At 34.8% G+C, this 20,419-nt stretch overlaps 1 protein-coding gene across 1 annotated transcript; it reads right to left on the bottom strand.

The window, feature by feature from the left end:
- Positions 1–17,717: 17,717 nt before the first annotated feature.
- On the bottom strand, positions 17,718–18,281 carry LOC102808775 (uncharacterized). Its single transcript, XM_006812462.1, has 2 exons — positions 18,128–18,281; positions 17,718–18,031 (listed from the first exon to the last, which is right to left on the bottom strand). Exons 1-2 carry the CDS (start codon positions 18,279–18,281, stop codon positions 17,718–17,720), a joined length of 468 nt encoding a protein of 155 aa, XP_006812525.1.
- Positions 18,282–20,419: the final 2,138 nt, after the last annotated feature.

Genomic DNA, 20,419 nt, shown 5'->3' with positions numbered 1-20,419 from the left:
CCGCCTCTGTTGACCATATATGCCAGCACTTTATTAAAATAAATCACAGCGCAGCAATTCTGTATTGCGTCAATGTAACCAAACCATATTTATCACAGAGGTGCCATCATTTGAATGCGTTTCAAAACAATTGCTTAGCTATATGCATAATACAAACGTTACTTTAAATTATTAAAATCAGTATGAAAACGCACAAACACCTCAAAAATTACAATTCAGACATTTTTCCCTGAACATACTTCTCTCAAATATAGTATATCTTTTGAATAAATAACACCCCATTTATACATGCTTTGACATATTACAAAATCAAAGAAAGCTTAGAAAGAACTCCCATGTGCGGAGAGTATTGGAGACACAATAAAAAGAATTCAAAATTACTTGTACTTGAGATATGTATGGAAAAGCTGAAAACTAATTATGCAAATCAGAAAATTAATATAATAAGATTTGAGTGTAAAACTAATGAGGTCTGTGCAATGTAACAGATCATCTATGTACCAAGTTGTATTGAAATTATGAATTATAATGCTAATTAGGGAATTAATATCAACAGATTTTAACCCCAAACTAATCAGGTTTGTACATTGTCTTAGAGCATCTTTATACTAAGTTTCATTGAAATGGAATAATTTGTACTTTAGATATCAGGGTGATAGCTCAAAATTGGTTAGGTAATTAATATGTACAGATTTTAACCCACAATTAAAATTGGTTAATCATGCAAATTAGGTGGTTAATAAGCATAAATATTTACCGAAAACCAATTGGGTCTCTGCATAGTTCTAGATTCATTGAAATGTGATGATTAGTACTCGAGATATCAATGGAAACGTTGAAATTAATCATTATGCAAATTATTATGCACAATTATTTACCCTAAAACTAATTAGGTCGCCGCATAGTCTTAGAAGATCGATGTACCAAGTTTCATCGAAATGTGATGATTAGTACTTGAGATATCCATGGAAAAGCTGAAAATTAACTAATTATGCAAATTAGGTGGTTAATATGCACAAATATTTATCCGAAAACAATCAATCTCTGCATATATATAGTCCTCGATTATCTATGCGCCACGTTTCATTGAAATGTAATGCTTACTAATTGAAAGCTGAAAATTAATTGATTATGCAAATTAGGTAATTAATATGTACTTAAAACTACCAGGTTTGTGCAGTGTCCTATGACATCTATGTACCAAGTTTCATTGAATTGTGATGATTAGTACTTCGACACCAGTGGAAAACCCGAAAATTTACTAATCATTATGCAATCATTATTAGGTAATTAATATGCACAGATTTGCACCAAAAACTAATCAAAACCTAGCATTAGTTCAGATCATATATGTGCCAAGTTTCATCAAAATCCAATGAGTGGTTGTTTAGATATCAGTGGAACAGTCATGGAACAGCTAAAAATTGGCTAATTATCATGTAAATTAGGTAATTAATTTGCACAGATTTTTACCAAAAACTAGTCAAATCTGCACATAAGTTTATAGCATCTATGTACCAAGTTTTATCAAAATCCAATGAGTGGTTGTTAAGATATCAGTGAAACAGTCATAGAACAGCTAAAAATTAGCTAATTATCATGCAAATTAGGTAATTAATATGCATGGTTATAATCAAAACCTAATCAAATCTGCGCCTTGGCCCAGAGCATATATGCACCAAGTTTCATCAAAAACCGATGTATGGTTTTTGAGATAGCAGTGGAACAGACGGACACACATTCACACGCACACATATACAGGTGTCCCATGAATTGTAGAGCCACCATTGGATTAACTTGTAATATAGTTGAATTAACTTTCAATATAGTTGCGATATGAACTCGATTAAAACGCGTACCTATATAGGGTTGCATTTTAATTGGAGTTTAATTAAACTCAATTACAATGCAATACAATGGAGAATTGCACTTTGATTAAGTTTAATTAAACTAGAGTTGAATATCCCGTGACTTAACATAGAAATGTTTGCGAAGCTTAGGTTTAGTATCGGGTAAGGTATGGTACAATTATATGAATATTATATATAAACTGTACCATACCTTCCCGATACTAAACCTAAGCTTTGCAAACCTGACTTAAATTCAATTAAATATTAATATAAATTATGAAACATTGTAGTTGTAACTACGAATATTTGAAAATCGACCTGTCAGAGTTTTATCGTGAAGTCTTGGTAGCTTGGTCTACTCTTCAAAATTTAGATATGAAAAATCAAATATCACATCATCTAACGTTTCGCCAATTTAAAACAAATATTTTTTACGAGAATTATTTGGATATCGTTCGTGTTCCCCTGTACAGACAAGCTTTAACTAAACTCCGGTGCTCTAATCATAAGTTACACATTGAGACCGGTAGATATTATTGAACTCCAGTGGAAAATAGAACCTGCCAAATATGTATAGATGCTGTTGAAGATGAAACTCATTTTCTGGTAGTTTGTCCAGCATATAACCATATTCGAAAACCGCTTTTTGATCAAATTAACCGCATTGAACCACAATTCGAGTTCCTTTCGCCTATCCGTAAACTTACATATATTTTTTCTCAGGATAACCATTAAATCATCCAAAGTATTGCAAGATTTGTATACACAACTTTTCAGATTAGATATAATTTGTTAGTGTGAGTTCTCCAATAGATGAGTTGTATATGTGTGTGTATGTGTATATATATATAATACTTTATTTTATTGAGGCGATTAAAATCACGCCTGTAACTTTCGCATTGTAACCTTGATGATGAGAATATAACGTTATCTGTGCTTGGTAAGAATTGTATAAAAATAACTTTCTTCGTGCAAAGACTATTCATCCAAGTAGTTCAGAGTATTTTATAAAAGATTTTAAACTCGAATTTGTCATGTGTAAACATTATGTTTCACCATTTAGGACAGCAATTGACACGACATCAAGAGAATTACTACATAAAATCTTGTTCACTAATTATGATCTTTTAAAAATGAAATCATAAAAGGTTTGTAGTCCCACTTGTTGTTCGTTCTGTCATCAGAAAACGGAAACTACTTACCATCTTTTTTATTATTGTAAATATACAAAAAAAAATTGGTCTGCTTTGATGCATTTAAAAGTATCTTTGGTCCAGATGCATTTTCCCTCAGACAGATACTTTTAGTTTGTACTGACTTTTCAGTACTTTTGGGAAAGCAATATATTTATAATTGTAAAATGAGTAACAGTATACCGAGTGATGTATATTTTCATGAGGTGGTAACTGAAGAACGCGAGATTAAAAATCATATAGCTATATCTAAAAACTAATTGGAATTACATTTACGGAAGTGGTCTATTATCTTTAATAGTGTGTAAACATTTTACATTTCAGTGCATTTGTAATTATCTTTTTTTTTGTTTGTTTTATTTTTGTTACTTTTGTTTGCTTGTGTTTTTCGCTTTGTATAATGTAATTAATGTTTACTGTAATGTATGTAATGAAATGGAATAAAATTGTGTACAGAGAAAAACAAGTGAATCAATTCTGGGATACTGTAACTATGATCAGTACTGGCTGTACTGATATGACTGCTGAAGTCATATCAAGAAATTCGTAAATTCACAGTACTCCCCATATATATCAACGGAATTCCATCATCTTCCATGAAGTTGACAGAATGGTTCTCTGCAATGTATCTGATGAGGTTATTTCCAACATCATGTATACTATGAAGTCCAAATATCTTCCACTCACTGATTTGACTATGTCGTGCAATTTGCTTGTCAGTAATTGTTTTTTATTGTTTATATTTTTTAGATTGTTGTCATTCAATTGTTTTGTGTTCGTGGACTTATAAATTGTCTTAAAGCAGGGGAGTCGTCACCTGCGCATGCGTCAGATGGCCATAGCGTGTCATTGTTTACAAACATGCGTCTTCTCATGAGCCTTTGCGTTTTTAGCTTGGGCTCAATTCCCGCGCGTGCGCATGTGACGACCCACCCGCTTTAAACGAGTTGAATTAAATGATCTATGGTTGGATATGTTTATTTTCTACTAAATTTGTTTATTTTGTTAGTTAATTTGTTATAAATGAAGTTTTAATACCATAAAATGTCGTTAAGGGCATGTGTACCAATAAAAGGGAATGACAACATTTATAGTGGTGTGCATATGAAGGTAACATATGAAGGTAAGACGCGGTACATACGCTTATGTGATTTAGTTTTAAAGTGAATTTTATGTTATTCAACTCATACTACGAATCCCTCTGCCCGAGGGGCTTTGTGGTCAAAGTACAAATTATCTAAAGAAGATAACATTAATCACTTCAAAACATTCACCCTGACTTGACGGGCGATTAGTCATTGTATATTTTATGAGCTAACTTAAACTTTTAAACCAATTGGAAATTGGTGCATCATATTATGAACAATTATACTGGATATCATGCTAGAATATAAGTATCTTATAAGTAAAGACAGGACTGCAGATAAGACACATTAGCGGCTGCAACTGTTTGCATCTCAGACAAGGATCATTAGTTTATTGATTGGATGAGCGTACTATACACGTTCATAAACTGTTTAGACCCACAATTTCAGTGATGGTGTGTATCCTGTGGTCTCACGAGTGAAAAACACATCACGTGACACATACAAAGTATTAACACAAGGCAATTGTATAAATAATTCTATGTTGTTTTCACTGTAGTAATACGCTCTGTGGTAAGTGGAATATTGTATTATCTTTTAATATAAATTGCACACATAGCGCAACTGACAGTTGTCACTGACAATGGGTTGCAAGACTGTGAACAAGGACAACTGCTCGAGCTAAGCACAATGCTCTGTCGTGACAACAATTCTACTAGACTTTTTGTAGATGTGTAAAATCGGTATAGTTTCAGGAGTAAGAGCAAACACATACTGTTTGCTGCTGGGCCGATTTTGTTGTGCCAACGAGAATATGGTTAATAAGTTGTCTTATATGTTAGTATATACCAAAACATGATGTCACGTTAGACACACGGTCACAGCTTTTTATTTCACAGAATAATTTATGAGATTTGTTTCGCCCGATCAGACATGGAAAAACAAAACAAATTCAGTTGATCAAGCGACATCAGTATTTTACTATGACTGGACTGCATGTTTTATACATGGTTTGGTTATAAACAAAGCAGAATATTCAGTCATTCAGTCAGTCAGGCTCATAGTAAAGCGCCGAGTTTGCTACTGGGTAGTGAACCACGCTTTTTGTCTTTTGTGTCAGTCAGTTCCTTACATTGTCCAGTGACATTAATTAATTACATTACCACACAATCATGGATATCAAATTCAGATGTCACTTTAGATATTCCGCCGCGAAGGAGTCACACTGACTTCATGGGTGATTAGTCATTGAATATTTTATGAGCTCACTTACACTTTTAAACCAATTGAACATATCAATTTTCACAAATGGTGAATCATAACATGAACAATTAAAGACCTGGATATCATGCTAGAATATATACAAGTATCTCGGTCTCTGTAATATGATTTCTAAGGCAAGACTACATTTAGACACATTGGCGACTGGTTGGACCTCAGGAAAGGGTAATTAGTCCTTTGATTGGAGGCACGTACCAAACAAGTTCACAATCTTTCAAGTCCCACAATTTAAATATCTGGCGCTGAACAAGAAAAAAATATATTACAATTCAACATTTTGGGATGTTCTGTTCTGTTCTGCAAATTAACAGTCAATCTGACAGTTTCAAACTATTTTTTTTATTACTGATCATTGTCAGAAATGGCCTGACAATACAATCGACCTAATTTGCATAACTATTGTGTAACGGGTGCCAGTCGGATGCCATAGACATAGCATTAGTTATCAATGTTTATAGACAAAAGTTGCGTTCGTTTTTGAGTAAAGGATTTTGATCGGCTTGAAATGGATAGATGAACACCCTAGCAATCCTGTGATACCAATCTTGAATGCATAAAGTGTTTTCCAAAATGCCAAAACTGCTGTAATTATTTGCGCCGTGTTTGTGCATTATTGCAAGGCATTCCTGTGTTAAGCGAGTGCGTGGTGGTCCATTCAGGCTAAATATGGCTTAGATTTTAGTATTTGATCAGCTTGTGATGTATCAAGGAAATGACGTCACCGACACGGCTGGCTTTGCTTGTTTCATAGCGACTATATTCGTAGCTCAAATTTTCTTTGAACTTTGTCAATTTTAGAGGGTTATCGAATGCTGTTCCCCATTTTTGAATTCAGTTTATGATTAGCATCAAGAAGTGACAAAAACTGTATTACGAACCGCTCTATTTAGAGAAGCTCAGTAACATATTTTCGAAGTCGCTACTATCGCCATCTTGTTTCTGTTATTGGCAGTGTGTCCACATACTGGGACTGTATTACTGCTTCAGTAAATATTCATTATTTTTGGCTTTCCCCACTTGAGGACTCAATGGATAGAAAAAAAACGTTGTTTCTCTTTTGGCTGGTCATTAGTGTAAACAAATAACGTCGTCTCTCTTTAGGCTAGTCTTTGTCCTCGCCGTTACGTAACATCGACCTGATTTACATTGGAATAATTTCGCCTTTGTTGACCAATACCACATATCCTGAGATTTTTTTTACCTATTTCTACATCAAGTAGACTTATCCACTTCTCCAAGCATTCTTGGCATACACATTGTACACATGGTTTGGTTTAATAACGACGCAATAAACACTTGAACCCATTCATGCAGTTATTAGTGAAGTGATCGATCGAGGCCCACAACAAAACACGCCTATTTTTCTTTGTGTCTGCAGCTGGTTAATTGTAAAAAAATGTTCCTTGCGTGCTTCAGTTACCTTAATTATATTGCCATACGTGCATGTATAATCAAACCCAGCAGTAACTAGATATTCAACGGCGACTTTTGATCACACACTTTACTTTTTGAGAACGTGTATGCACGTACTTGTCTATTTCCGGAGACAGCTGTTGCGATGATACAAATATGTGGTCGTCGCAATATAAATCAAGTCGCATGAACAGGATAACAGCTATTCAAGATTGTTAGTAAAATCTTTGGAAGGAATATCATTATGATAACATAGGACAATGGTAACAGAGGTACGATATATGAAGCACTTGGCAATGAACTGTAAAATTATTCATAAATGACAAAAATAACATAGAAAAGAAATGGAGCTTTTAACTATACATTGGATTTTAATTAGATCGCAGTTCACTAAACTAATACTTGGAACATGATTTCTGTTTGTGCGGCCGAATATCAAACTCAAACACAATATATAAGACACACAAATGATACGGGATCCATTTCCGTTCCGTTTTAAATTAAATTGCGGATAAATTGTAACCCACAGTTCAGTTCATTTTGAAATTCGTCACAAAGTGAGCATCATGATAAAATTCATTTGTTATATTTAGCTACAATATTTCATCTAAGAGATTTCATGAATTCAAATTATCGTCAATGACAGTTCAGTTTTAATGACTATGCCAATTAGACAATGACACATGTAGACAGATAATAATGGAATTTCGTGCAAAATCCGATGTAGGTATGAGCCTCCAATTTTTTTTTATTATTATTATTATTATTTTATAACCCTTTATATTATATTTATTTGTATTTTAGTTTGAAAATGTAGATTTTTTGCTTTTTCTTGCCGTTAATCAGTTCTTAGTAAATAGTGTCTCAGCCGCCTCTAACTACATCTGACTCAATGCCTATTCAAATCTCGTACTACGATATCAGTTTTCGACGAGTTTTGTCGACCAATCATAGTGCGACTTACAAAAATAGCTGTCTGACTTTGCGCATGCGCCATACTCATCGTTCCTATTTATTTCAAGATGGCTGCAAGTAATGTTAGGGCCGATGTGAAATCAATAGAGGATTCCGAATTTGATGTGAGATTTAGTCACTTTTACAAAAACTTAATTATTCTTTGTGAGCAATCACGATTGATGTATGTAATTCATTTGAGATAATTCGGATTTCAACTTTGATGACCTTGTATTACCACAGGTGAGGCGGCGTTACTCGATCATGTTAACGAGTCGCATTCAACGCAATATAAGCCATGCGTGCATGTAGTTTCGACTTTATTTATACAGTTCTCACGATCTAACTATTGCATTATTAGTTAATGTATTACGACCAGGCAATGTTTTTCGTGAGTTTATGATAAACCTATGGCTTTCATGTCAGTAATTTTCGTATTTGTATTTAGCCTTTCGACAACATCCCCCAATCCCACCTTAACCGTTAAACGGTCCGAGCGCATATGAGTAACAGTTTTTGTCTTCATGCCGTAACTGTGACCAATATGCATGAACAAGTAACGTGAATCATTTATTTGCCGAGTCATTTTTTTATTGCGATATATTAAATGTTAAGGTATGCAAGAAGCAGGCATTAACACATCTGTTATCAAAAAAACAATGTCCAAGCCATCCTGCCAAGTGGATTTGGTTAAATCACTTATCTGCCCATGTATAATATTGAGGAACCTGGTTATGTTATCATAGTTTCTCCTGTGGTTCATTATTGAAAGTTCAGGTAAAATTTCCACTCACTAAAATCATAGTTTGCATTATGTGTGTTATAAATTGTAGACGTTCATGTTGAATGATCGATGGAATGTGGTTTAAAAGTGGCTTAGCCACCCATCATTTCATATTTTCTAATAAAATGCGAATATTTTTAATGTAGGATATATGTGAAAGTATTCCCCCACTACTGCATGTGTACAAAGCTGTGTTGGTTCATTACGCTATTTGGGCAATTCATTACAAAAATTCAGTGTACTTCTTTTATTAGAGAATTTTTTTTTTCAAAAACAGGAAATCATTAGATTTGGAGTCCTAACTTGTACACGTTTACCTTCAAATGATAATTTCTGTGATCTTGTTTGTAGGGGTGAAAAATAGATGACAGCCAAAAAAGCAGGCGCAAGACACAAAAAAGTGCATTCAAGGATTTTTTCTGGCATGTTGGGGAACTATGCTGTTTTACCTGATGTTACAGTCCTTGCACTGACCACAACTGCCTCAAAGTCTCTACATTCCCAGTTGAAAGACAGCCTAATTACATTATTCTAGATTGCAAGACTATAAACATTTGCTCAAATAGGAAACATTAGATTGTCAGTCAGGGACAGTGCATCCATATTTTATTGGATGGTTGACAAACTAATAGAAGAGAAAGATTCTTTCTCACCGACAATTATTTATTGTTCATTAGCTCTTTATCATTATTTCAAAGAGAAGTATTCCCAGTCAGTTTTTTATATGCGAATGTACTATAGGGAAACTGACAGTATTGTACAAGTGTCCAACTAAAGTTTGAGATTAATATTTTGCCACACGGCCTTTGGTATGGCCATTTTTATCAAAACAACTCATGTACTCCATTTAGATCCCTCTTTTTCAATATTGAAAGTTATAAAACAGGGGTCGGGTTGAGTTGGTAGAGATGATGAACCATCTCAGCAGTCTTGTTTTATCATGTAAATTAAAAATATATATAATAAATGTAACAGTATGTAGGAGGGTTAATTTATTTGAAGATTTTGCATCAAATGAAGGCATCAGCGACATGCAGAGCAATAAACCACATTACCTAAATAAGTGACATCTTGGTATATTAAACCATTAATTTATTTTCCAGCTGTATTCATAAGCATAACATGTTCGTTTGCTTAAAAACAATTGACAGAACAAGGTTTATTTAAGTATCAATAAATATTTATCTCCCAAAGAAAATATGTTTGTCAATCACTAATTTACTGGAAATACTTTTATAAAAATAACAAAAGTATTTGGCAGCTATTCATCTAAGTTTTAGAATTTTAATTTTTGTTGTTGTTAAGTCAACAGGGATATGTGACTACATACTATTAGTTAATTGTGATGGTACTGTTTATCAAAATAGAATAACCATTCCAAAATGCCTGTTGAGAATCTTAGTTAAATAACAAATTGATGGATACTAAAGATACCTGGTGAATCTTTTCTTTGTGTGACCAAAGATATAAACTAAGACATTTTGCATCAAAAACACTGACTAAAAAATAGATGGAATCAATTCTGATCAGACATAGACAAGAAGAATGAAGTCATCAATAATTATAAAAAAAAACAGAACAGGTATGAACAAAAATTATAGTACAGCATGATGTCTAACAAAATACTAATTAACATGTGCTGCATTAATCCCATAACGTAAGTTGTATGAAATTTGCATTATAAGAGTTGGCGAAAAAAGTACACTGTGCTTGTAGCCTCTCAGCTGAGATATCTGTGCTGTTAGCAATGCACATCAATAAATACAATATAGGTTATTAACATAAATATTATGTAAATTATATAAATATGTACTTTGGACACGCGAATACTAGTAGTTTGTTTCTAAAACTGAATCCACAAATAACACATTCATCTGCCCTGGAGGATAATTGTTTCTGGGGTGTCACGTTCTTCCTGAAAAAAAAACAAATAATGGAACACTGTGAATTGATAGCGTTGTTTGCCCGATCGTAAACATGCGTGTTGACTGTGACCAATCTGTCAACCGGGAGCAGTAGAAAAGGCATCCATACTCCATGAATTCTTAGTTTAGAAACGATCGACTAAAAGACGTTTTTCAAGTAAAGATCGTGATTGGGATAAAACGACTTGAAGTTGATACCGGATCACCGACGCCGATCCAGAGGCAAAAAAACAACATTACTAGCACATGTAATTCATCTGCCACTAAACAGAAATCAAATACAATCAAGGCAAACTGGTTAATGAATGCTACTTACTTGTTATTTTAGACAACGATCCATCATCGAAACAACTGCGTTGTTAATAAGTTGTATGAGGTCCAGCTCACGAAAGTAGCTGCCGTATGCCGCCATGTTTTGAATCATGCTCAGGCGCGTTAGTAACCCGTGATCTGATTGGCTGGTCCCTAGGCGAGACTTGTACGAGATTTGTATAGTCAGATGTAGTTAGAGGCGACTGAGACACGATTTTCTAAGAACTGATTAACGGCAAGAAAAAACAAAAAATCGACATATTCGAACTAAAATACAAATAAATATAATATAAAGGGTTATAAAAATAAAAATAAAATAAAAAACCTACCTCGTACCTACATCGGATTTCAATCAGATTGGGGCAGTATTGAGCATATTACCACCAAGGGGAGTTATGGCGCGGTATCCAAGCCAAAATTACAGTATTACAACATTACATTCGTATATTCGATCATTACATTCGGATATTTCATCCGTGTATTTCTTCATTTCATTCATATATGACATTATTTGATTCGAATATAACATTGCTTCGTTCGTACATGCGATCATTTCATTCTCGTATTTTATAACAGGATAATCCCTTGGACTGATTCCGTTCATTCTTTGCATGTGCTTAGTACCTTATGTGGGACATATGCACATGTAGTGGTTTGTATCAACTGTGAAAAACAAATTCCACTGGTAAAAATGAGTATTCATAAAGAGAGTTGTCATGAAGACTGTCAGTCTATTGATGAAACAAATTCTACAGACCTAACTAAAGATTATAAGGTAATTCATTATATTTTTGTTAAAGTCTCATGTTAGACGAACTGGCCCACATGGATGAACTTTGACTAAAAAAAAATATAAATAAATTATTGAAAATCTAGTACTATATATTAATTGAATATATAAAAGACAGTGTATATAGTTCAGCAATCTGATGTTACCTTCCTTTTATAATGTAAATCATTTTTTCCCTTTGACAACTGATTTTGGCCATTTTTTAGTTTTGTGTGCGAAGAATGGGAATCGTTGGAGTTAACGTAGCCGTGTGTATGCAATTGTTTCATTGATCATTCATCTCAAAACAACATTTATCATATTTCAGTGATGGTCTAGGATAATGCGCAGACCTGATTAGTTTCTGATTGCAATCAGTACATATTAATTACTTAATTTGCCTATTAACTATTTCTTTAGCTTTTCCATTATTATCTTAAACAATCAAACTTTAGTTAATAGTACGGTGCTCCGTTTAGTTAAATTTTATGCTTACTAATTACCTCATTTTCATAAATTACCCACTCATGAATTTAATGAAACTTGGTACATAAGTACTTTTGAATCGTACACAGTTATGATAACTTCAGGATTGAAGTCAATGCATATTAATTACCTACCTTGTGAAAATGGATTCAGGTGCCCTTATTAATATCCATAACTAACATCTCAAGCACTGCACTTTTTGGCATAAGTATATGACCAAAATATCAAGACAAAAGCAAGTATGTGGCCAGAAAAAGACATATTCCAATGACATAGCATGCAGTAAATACAGTATTTGCTTTACGTGAATTGACGATGATGATTCTACAGTAATATACTAAATACAGTATTCCCTATTTGTAATTTATGCCTTCAATACCCTCAGCACGCAGTCCTTTTTAAACTTTTATTGATTCCTATCTAATTTTGCTCAGATATGTGGCTGTAATATTCACAAATCATGTTATGTTGTCTTAAGGAAGAACAAATTTATACAGTACATGTATTGACGAATAGGGAGATTAATTTGTTAATTATATGAAAAATGATGACTTTACCACTAATTAAAACCACCATTTTGCTATTGTTTATTGTAGATACCATCTGCGTTACATCTCATGTTTAGTAGGCTGTTAATTGTCAGCCAATCCTTCATCTTGGGAAATCCATCATTCAGGCACATATGCAACTCCTGAACAATTGTAACATTGGCACTTATGTTATGATGTATGCATTAATTCTTCATACATTAAAGCAGATACGCTGATAGAAATACTTGGAAGGAACATCAACAGAAATAATGTAATTGCTAAGTTACAACAGTATGAGGGTGTTGCTAATAAATGGCTTATAAAAATCATGTGACTATAAAAAAAATGTTGCTTGCTGCCTCACTATTTCTACAAATATCTGCTTAGCAAGGTTATGTCGTGGTGCTATCTGTCCATGTTTTTTTCATGTTCTGGTTTAAAAAACCGAACTTATTATCATTTAAGTTTAGTTTAATATATATTGAACCAAAGTTATGACTTATATGTTGTGTAGTGATGAGTACAGTATATTGACTGTTAATAGCTGAATGGATATTTAATGTCAACTGATATGGTTGCTCCAGTATAAACTAAACGGTTGGGAACTAAGCAGCTGAATGTCCTTGTGAACTTAGTTGTGGTTGCATGCTCACTTGTATGTACTCTCAAGTTAATTCGGGAAATATAGTAGCTGAATAGCTTGTCAAATTATATTTTACAAGCTGTTTAGGTATATTTACCAACAAAAACACATGGGAATGTATACTGTAAGCAATCATAAGCAATAACCATTTAATGCAAAGGAAAATGCATATGTGGAGCACTCTTATCAACATTACAACAGTGAAGGTCTGGTTTGTCGCTATTTTTTTATGTTGTATTTAATTTTCAGTGGATACAGTTAATTCTTATGATATACTGGTAGTTGTTTGTTCTACCAGTAGAAATATTAATGGTATGTCTGTATAAACTTACCGGTAGTGTATGTACTGTATTTTTTTATAATTTATCAGCAATTTACCAGTATTTATATATGCAAACTCAGTGATACTAGCCTAAGCAATCTAACTTTGTTTATATATTGATGAGCTAAATGTATACATCCCAGTGAAAAATTGCCAGTAAATTACTGTCAATGAAAAAGCAACCCAACCAGCAGTAGGAAGATTGGTACCAGATAACCATTACAAACTAGATGTTACATTTCAACTATCAAGATTGCTATTTTATTTGCAAAACAGTGAGATATATTGCAATACTGCTGGTTGGGTTGCTTTTTCTTTCACAATAATGGATGCACGTTCAACTGTGAGTTATTTCACAGTTCTGTTCAATATTTTGAGATGCAACAGATTCATTTCCTAAACCCGCTACAGATACCGAAGTAGTGTCCTTAGAGGAGTGGAGAAGAAGTAAAGTGGATGTTGATGGAAGACCCCCAAAAATCTAGTATGACAGAGATATTAAGTCACCTTTCAGACAAATCGTTGGTATATACAAAAACAATATTAATTTGAGTATTCATCCTAGTGTCGCTTTCATATCTGGTGGAGAAGAAAAGCAACCTATTGACGTGGGAGGACCGTCTAGAGAATTCTTGCACCTGGTGTTTGATACATTTAAATGCAACTGTGAAGAGAATTTGTTTGAAGGGTAGAATGAACACCTACTACCACTAACTAAACAGTTTCTGATTAGCCAAGAATTGTTTGATAGATAGAATATAGAATATATTGTAACTGGTCACATCACATCTGCTGGTACTTATGTGACACTTGATGATGCTGCTGTTACTTTGCGGAAGGTTAGTTCTGAACAAAAATGTTACATTTACAAGTGCCCCTTCCACCTACTACGTTTGATGGAATTGTTAATTGGTCTGATTATGCATTCTTGTATTTTGAGTTTGCTCCATTCATCCATCAAGAGTCATTTACTCATGTGTCTAAAATCCAAGCAACAATACCCAACTATAAGCCAAACAATCAATGTCAAAGGGCAATATTTACAAATCAGAGAACACACAGGGGACACACAAACAAAACAAACAACACACAACAACACAACAAATAGGTGAGAGAGATACATGGACCTCAAGGCATAAGCCAAGAGGTGATGTCAGGTATTTCGAAAAGAGTGAGCACATCCAGCGCTTCTATTACCATCTGTTTCATAGAAACATGATAATTGACCACCAGCTGATGATACTTGCCATAGAACTGTTAAAATGATAAGATTAGTCTTTCTCTTATAAACCCTTGACTTAATAGACGATGTCGTTGTAAAAAATCAGAATACATACTACATGCTCTGCCATAACGGATAAGCTGAGAGATGTAAATGCCATAAGCGGAGAAAACAAGTATATTGTTGTTAAGGTTTGGAAAATTGATGATAGTGAAATTGAAATCATCTCTTTTGTCATTAAATATGGTAGACAGATGACCATTGTTGTCAAATTCGAGGTAAATATCAAGGTATAAGGCCGAGGAAGCTGATTCTGTAGTTTCTTTAATGTCTAGTTCTGTGGGATTTATCAATGGGAGCGAAACAAAAAAGTTAGGATTAGTGAAGGGAAGTGGGTATCAAATGCTTCACATTTTGGTTTCACTCAAATGAACCTAGCATGTCTTGTCGCTTGATTGTTCAGTTTTGATGATATTTAAACTCCCATTAATCGCCATTTATTTATAGTTCAGAAGTCATGCCTAGAAAACCAATATTAACTGGGACTATGCTATTTATAATTACTTGTCTTGTTTTTATACTTTTTAAGGTCCTTGATGCAATTGCATCTGAACTGTGTGACGTGCTAGTATTTTCCGGTGCATCAAATTACAACATCACTGAAGCAAACAAAGGAGTATTGGTGTTTGAATTGATCCAACATCATGTGATAATAAGTCGAAAAATACAGATGGACCAGATGAGAAGGGGTATTGATTCGTTAGGCCTTCTCCATGTTATTTCAAAGGAACACAGCATAGCTTCACTGGTATTTCCTTCACTGAAAGATATAGAATACAATGTACTAAGGGGGAAGAAGTGCATGGAGATGAAGATACTTTAGCAGAAAATAATCAAATGCACTCATTTTCTTCCATACCTACTTAGAGGAAAGTGTAAAATCAAAGGTATGTTTGGTTTATACTCAATTTTTCTTGTTTAAAACAATACATGTGACAAGCATGATGTGATTCCATTCAGGATCAAATGCCTTTATTACACATAGACTTGATGGTACGTTCTTGGCCATACTGATTTTCAGAGCAACCAAGATCCTGAATATTTTTATGTATTTTAATTGATGAAGACCCTACATAATGATTATGATAGCAACATTTAACTACATATACTAGAATCACATGATTAGTAGATGAGAACCTGTGTGGAGGTCACTTTTTCAGACAACCTTTTTTCCGTGAATAGATATAATACCCTGGTTTAGGTTTTATTTATTGCAGAGTCAACTCCGTCTATTTGTCAGGGTTTACAATTCATAAATGGCTACAGAAGTGTTCCAATGAAGATATCTGTTAAGTTTTCCAGAGTCAATAGCATGAAATTACCAGACCCAGGTGTGTGTACTGAGGAGGTAATTTTACCTGTTGTACATGTTTTGTACAAAGAATTTCAACAAGCATTTGACACTACAGTATCATGTCAAGGCACTGGATTTGGTCCTTACTAGATGTGTAATTTTCAATGTATCGAAAAAGATGTTTATAGTATTGAAATGTTTTTGTAAATCAAGGAGTAATGCTAGGATGTTATAATTGTTTCCTGTTTTGTGGAATTAATTGAAAAATGCATTATTGGGTGATTAATCACAAAGGCAAATAACGTCACTGTAACATGTAGTTTATGTGAATTTGCATTAAATACATTATCTCGCCGAATGAGACCCCTGGAGTTGGCTTGATCATTCAAATTTAACCTTATGTACAATATGTTGAGACAAAGTACATGTACGTTTTGTATGTAATTGCAAATTATTTGATATTATTTAGCAATAGTTTATATAGGAAGAGCCAAAATCAGTTTTCACTTTTATTGATATCTACATAATTTCCTCTTAACGGACTGTTACTGTGTTCAAAATTGTATAATGTTGTATTTAGCTGTTTAGTAGGATGTTTCAAGAAGGAATTATATGTTAAAGATCCAGCAACCTCAAGATGAATTGCTTTTACAGCAAGGCATGTAAAAAAAACTCCATATCGCTTCACATTGCTTCTCTTCACTTTTACTTCAATAGGCCCAAAATAGTCTACACCAACCCTTGTGAATGGCGGCTCATCAAACCTGAGACTGGCTGGTCAGCCATCTTCTGAACACCTACTTTGGCTCTTTGTCGATTACAGGTTACACAATCACTGATCATCCTCCTTGTTGCAGAATTAGCGTTAAGAATCCAGTACTTCTCGCGCTGCAGGAAAGAATGTAGGATTCACCAAAGTGCATGCTTCATTCATGGATATCTCGCAGTATGAGCTTAGGGTGCTTAGCATCTTTATGGATCTTCATGGATGATTGCCAAGTTCAGACGACCTCCAACACGTAATAATCTATCTGCTCCCATAACTGGGTCCAATCTATAAATACTGCTGTTTCTCTTAATCCTCCTTCAATATCCTTTGGAAAGGGTTCTCTCTGAACAAAACCAACAATAGCAATTTCGGCTTCATGAAGGTCTTGAACTGTCAGTTCATTGGCTAATATATTCTCAAATTCATCAGTACTACTTCCTTTGTGTTATCGTTTAAGTAGTAGCTTCTTCAGCTTCAATAACCATGCTAGTGCCTTTTTTAACCTATGCCAGTCAGAGTAGTGCTCGATCAACTTATTAGTGGGGTATATAGTCTTGGTTGTAGATACTACATGCACTGCTGCATTATGTCTTACCTCTTCTTGATCCAAACGAGTATCACTAATTGCATTTGGCCATTTATCTTGTGTGTTCCATAGGTATTCAGGACCATTTAACCACCGTTGATTCTTGAGAAATGAAGCAATCATCGTTCCTCTTGAACAAACATCAGCTGGATTCTCTTTGGTACCAAAATATGCCCACTGATCCTCCATGAATCACAGCTATATGGTTAGCTACAATGGTATGAAACCGTGTTGTTTCATTACCTATGTACTGTAGTGTCGTCGGTCCAAAAGTAGGACTTTCCAACTGTCCAATTAATTTTCTGTTTCAGTAGTCTGTCCCCGCAAATTGCTACAGTGGCTGCAGTTAACTCCATATGAGGTATTGAAAGGGGTGCAACTCTTGCCTTCGCCATTACGAACGCACAATGTATTCGACCATCTTTATTCACCATTCTGACATAGGATACTATGCCATATCCAAACTCGCTAGGATCAGATAAGTGATGTAATTTAAAGGTTTCAGGTTCACCAAAGTCTTCTGGTTTCACACATCTGTTAACCGCAAAGTTTTCTTCCAATTTGGGTAAGTCATTTAAACAACTCTCTCACTATTTGCGCTGCTTGAAAGGAATATCTTCATCCCAATCCAGTTTAGCTTAACACAAACTCTGTAACACCATCTTGGGCAGAAGAATTGCAGGTGATGCCAAACCCAATGGATCATAAACAGCACTTATGACTGCTAAGATGCCTCTTCTGGTTGCAGGTTTCTGCTTAATTCTGTTTCGAAACCCCAAAGTGTGTCTGACTCCACATTCCATTGTATATCTAGTGCATACTCCATCGGCAGGCTATCTTGCTTCAAGTCTAAGTTCTTTAACTTCTTGGCTCTTTCTTTATTAAACCCTTAGCCAATACATTTCCATCTTCTATTCTTGGTACTGACTTTAGCATGTCATCAACATAGAAGTTGCTACGTATTGTATTCCTAACATTGTAATCATGGCTACCATCAGCTGATTTCTTCAAGGCATGATTGGCACAACTGGGGGAGGATGTGTACTTTCATACGGTACTCATTCGGAGGTGCATCAATGTTACCATTAGGCCACCACAGGAAACGCTGATAATTTCTGTCTTCTTTGGGCACTCTAAGCCTCTGCACCAGACATCCATACCACCACACTTGTCACAAGTCAGCTTGTCTTTACAGTCTTTGACAAGAGTTTTTGCACTTCTGAGGCAACTGTAGCATAATCCTTTCGATCTGATGACCTTTTTCTTTTCATTGTAAGTCTTATCTGCGAAGGTTTTGCGGTTTTCCAGGCTGTGAGTCTCCTCTAAACAACATGCACATGGGTCAGTAGTCTTTGTATCAACAGCAACATTAACTGCAAAACTAGCACGCTTTCTTGTACCGTTACTGGCTTTCTTAGTGCTCTTTGTACCAATTTTTTTCTGTTGTGCAGTCCAGTTCAGGTCCCCAAACATCAACTGGGAAAGTACTTTCACTTCTTTGCTTACAAATTCCACCAAATCTTTGAATTGCACTGGTCTACTCTCTACTATGCTGGCTGCTCTTGTTCGCCATTTCTCCCTCATTTTGTATGGCAATTTACAAGCATTCTCCGGTTACTATGGTGGTCAATTTCTTTCAAATGCACATCACCCATGATTGATTGTAACATTGTGACAGAAATAACATGAACTCCTTCAGAGCAGCTTTTTCTTCAGTTTTAATATCTGGCCAATTTTCAGCTATTTTAACATAAGCTCCTGCAACTGTATACGGGTTTCCATACTCATCCTCAAGCATTTTTCTGGCTCTCGCATAACCTTCCTTTCCATTCATGTGGATACAACTGCTCACCATTTGTTTGGGTTCAGCTTCAGTGTACTGTTCTAAAAAATATAGCCTGTCGTCAGAATCTTCAGTGTTGGACTCAATCCCATGCTTGAATGAGTGAATGAATTTTGTATTTTAATGGGTCACCTCTGAATGTTGGAATTTTCTGTGGCGGTAGTGCAGCACGTTTGTTGTTTTCAATCATCAGCCTGGCTACGACTGACACATCCCTTTCATCACCAGAATTATCTGTACCATCACTAGCACTGGTAGTTGGTTCCCTTCTCAAAGGAGTACTTCTATTCTGCGTGCATGGTAAACTGGTTCTTGGTGTGACTTGGTTCATGTCATGTGCTGTTGCAGACAATATGGCATTCCCAGCGGTGGTCATGTTCTTACTTTGTTGCATTATACCTTGATTGCGTTGGTCTGTGTGACTATAAGATGTGGTATGACTACTGTTTAAGTTCTCCACTTAAGGTAGCTTTGGATTGAAATAATGCTTGTAATCCAGACAACCCTGCAACACTATTTTTACCATAGTCATACTGTTGATATGTTTCAACAATGGCATCTTGTTCAGCAATCTCTGTTTTTATTTTCAGTATTTCCCTTTGGTGTTGTATGTCATCCAACTGGTTCTTTAGTTTTATGCGCAGCTCTGCTTCACGTTGTATCAATAACTTTTCTTGCTCTTTTCCAGCTAGGCGTTTTACTATAACATCCCATTTTGCTTCTGCACTCATGACGGACACATCACCCTAGTAGTGTTAGCTATTGATGACCCTCTACTGTGTGATTTTCTCCTTGAGAAGCTTACAACTGACACGCTCTCTTCTGGTTTAATCTCTACATCCCCTGCATTTGCATTATATACACCATGTTGAACAAGCCAGCTATCTATCCACTGTTTAAATTCATCAATGGAAGTCAAACGCGGCATTGACCAATTGGTATAGTCTTCTTGACTTTCTTCCTGACTTAATAACTCATGGTAATGTTTGTCTACTTCCTGAAAGTTTCCACATACATTTTCTAATTCCTTTATTTTCTCAGATTTCATTGTATATTACAGTTATCCTTCCATATACACCCGCTCTTCTGGCTTTCAAA

Source organism: Saccoglossus kowalevskii, chromosome 10, assembly GCF_978046115.1.
Source record: "Saccoglossus kowalevskii chromosome 10, keSacKowa6.1, whole genome shotgun sequence".
Classification (NCBI taxonomy): domain Eukaryota; kingdom Metazoa; phylum Hemichordata; class Enteropneusta; family Harrimaniidae; genus Saccoglossus; species Saccoglossus kowalevskii.
The sequence above is the reverse complement of the archived record's forward strand: the minus strand, read 5'-3'. Positions and strand labels throughout refer to the sequence as shown.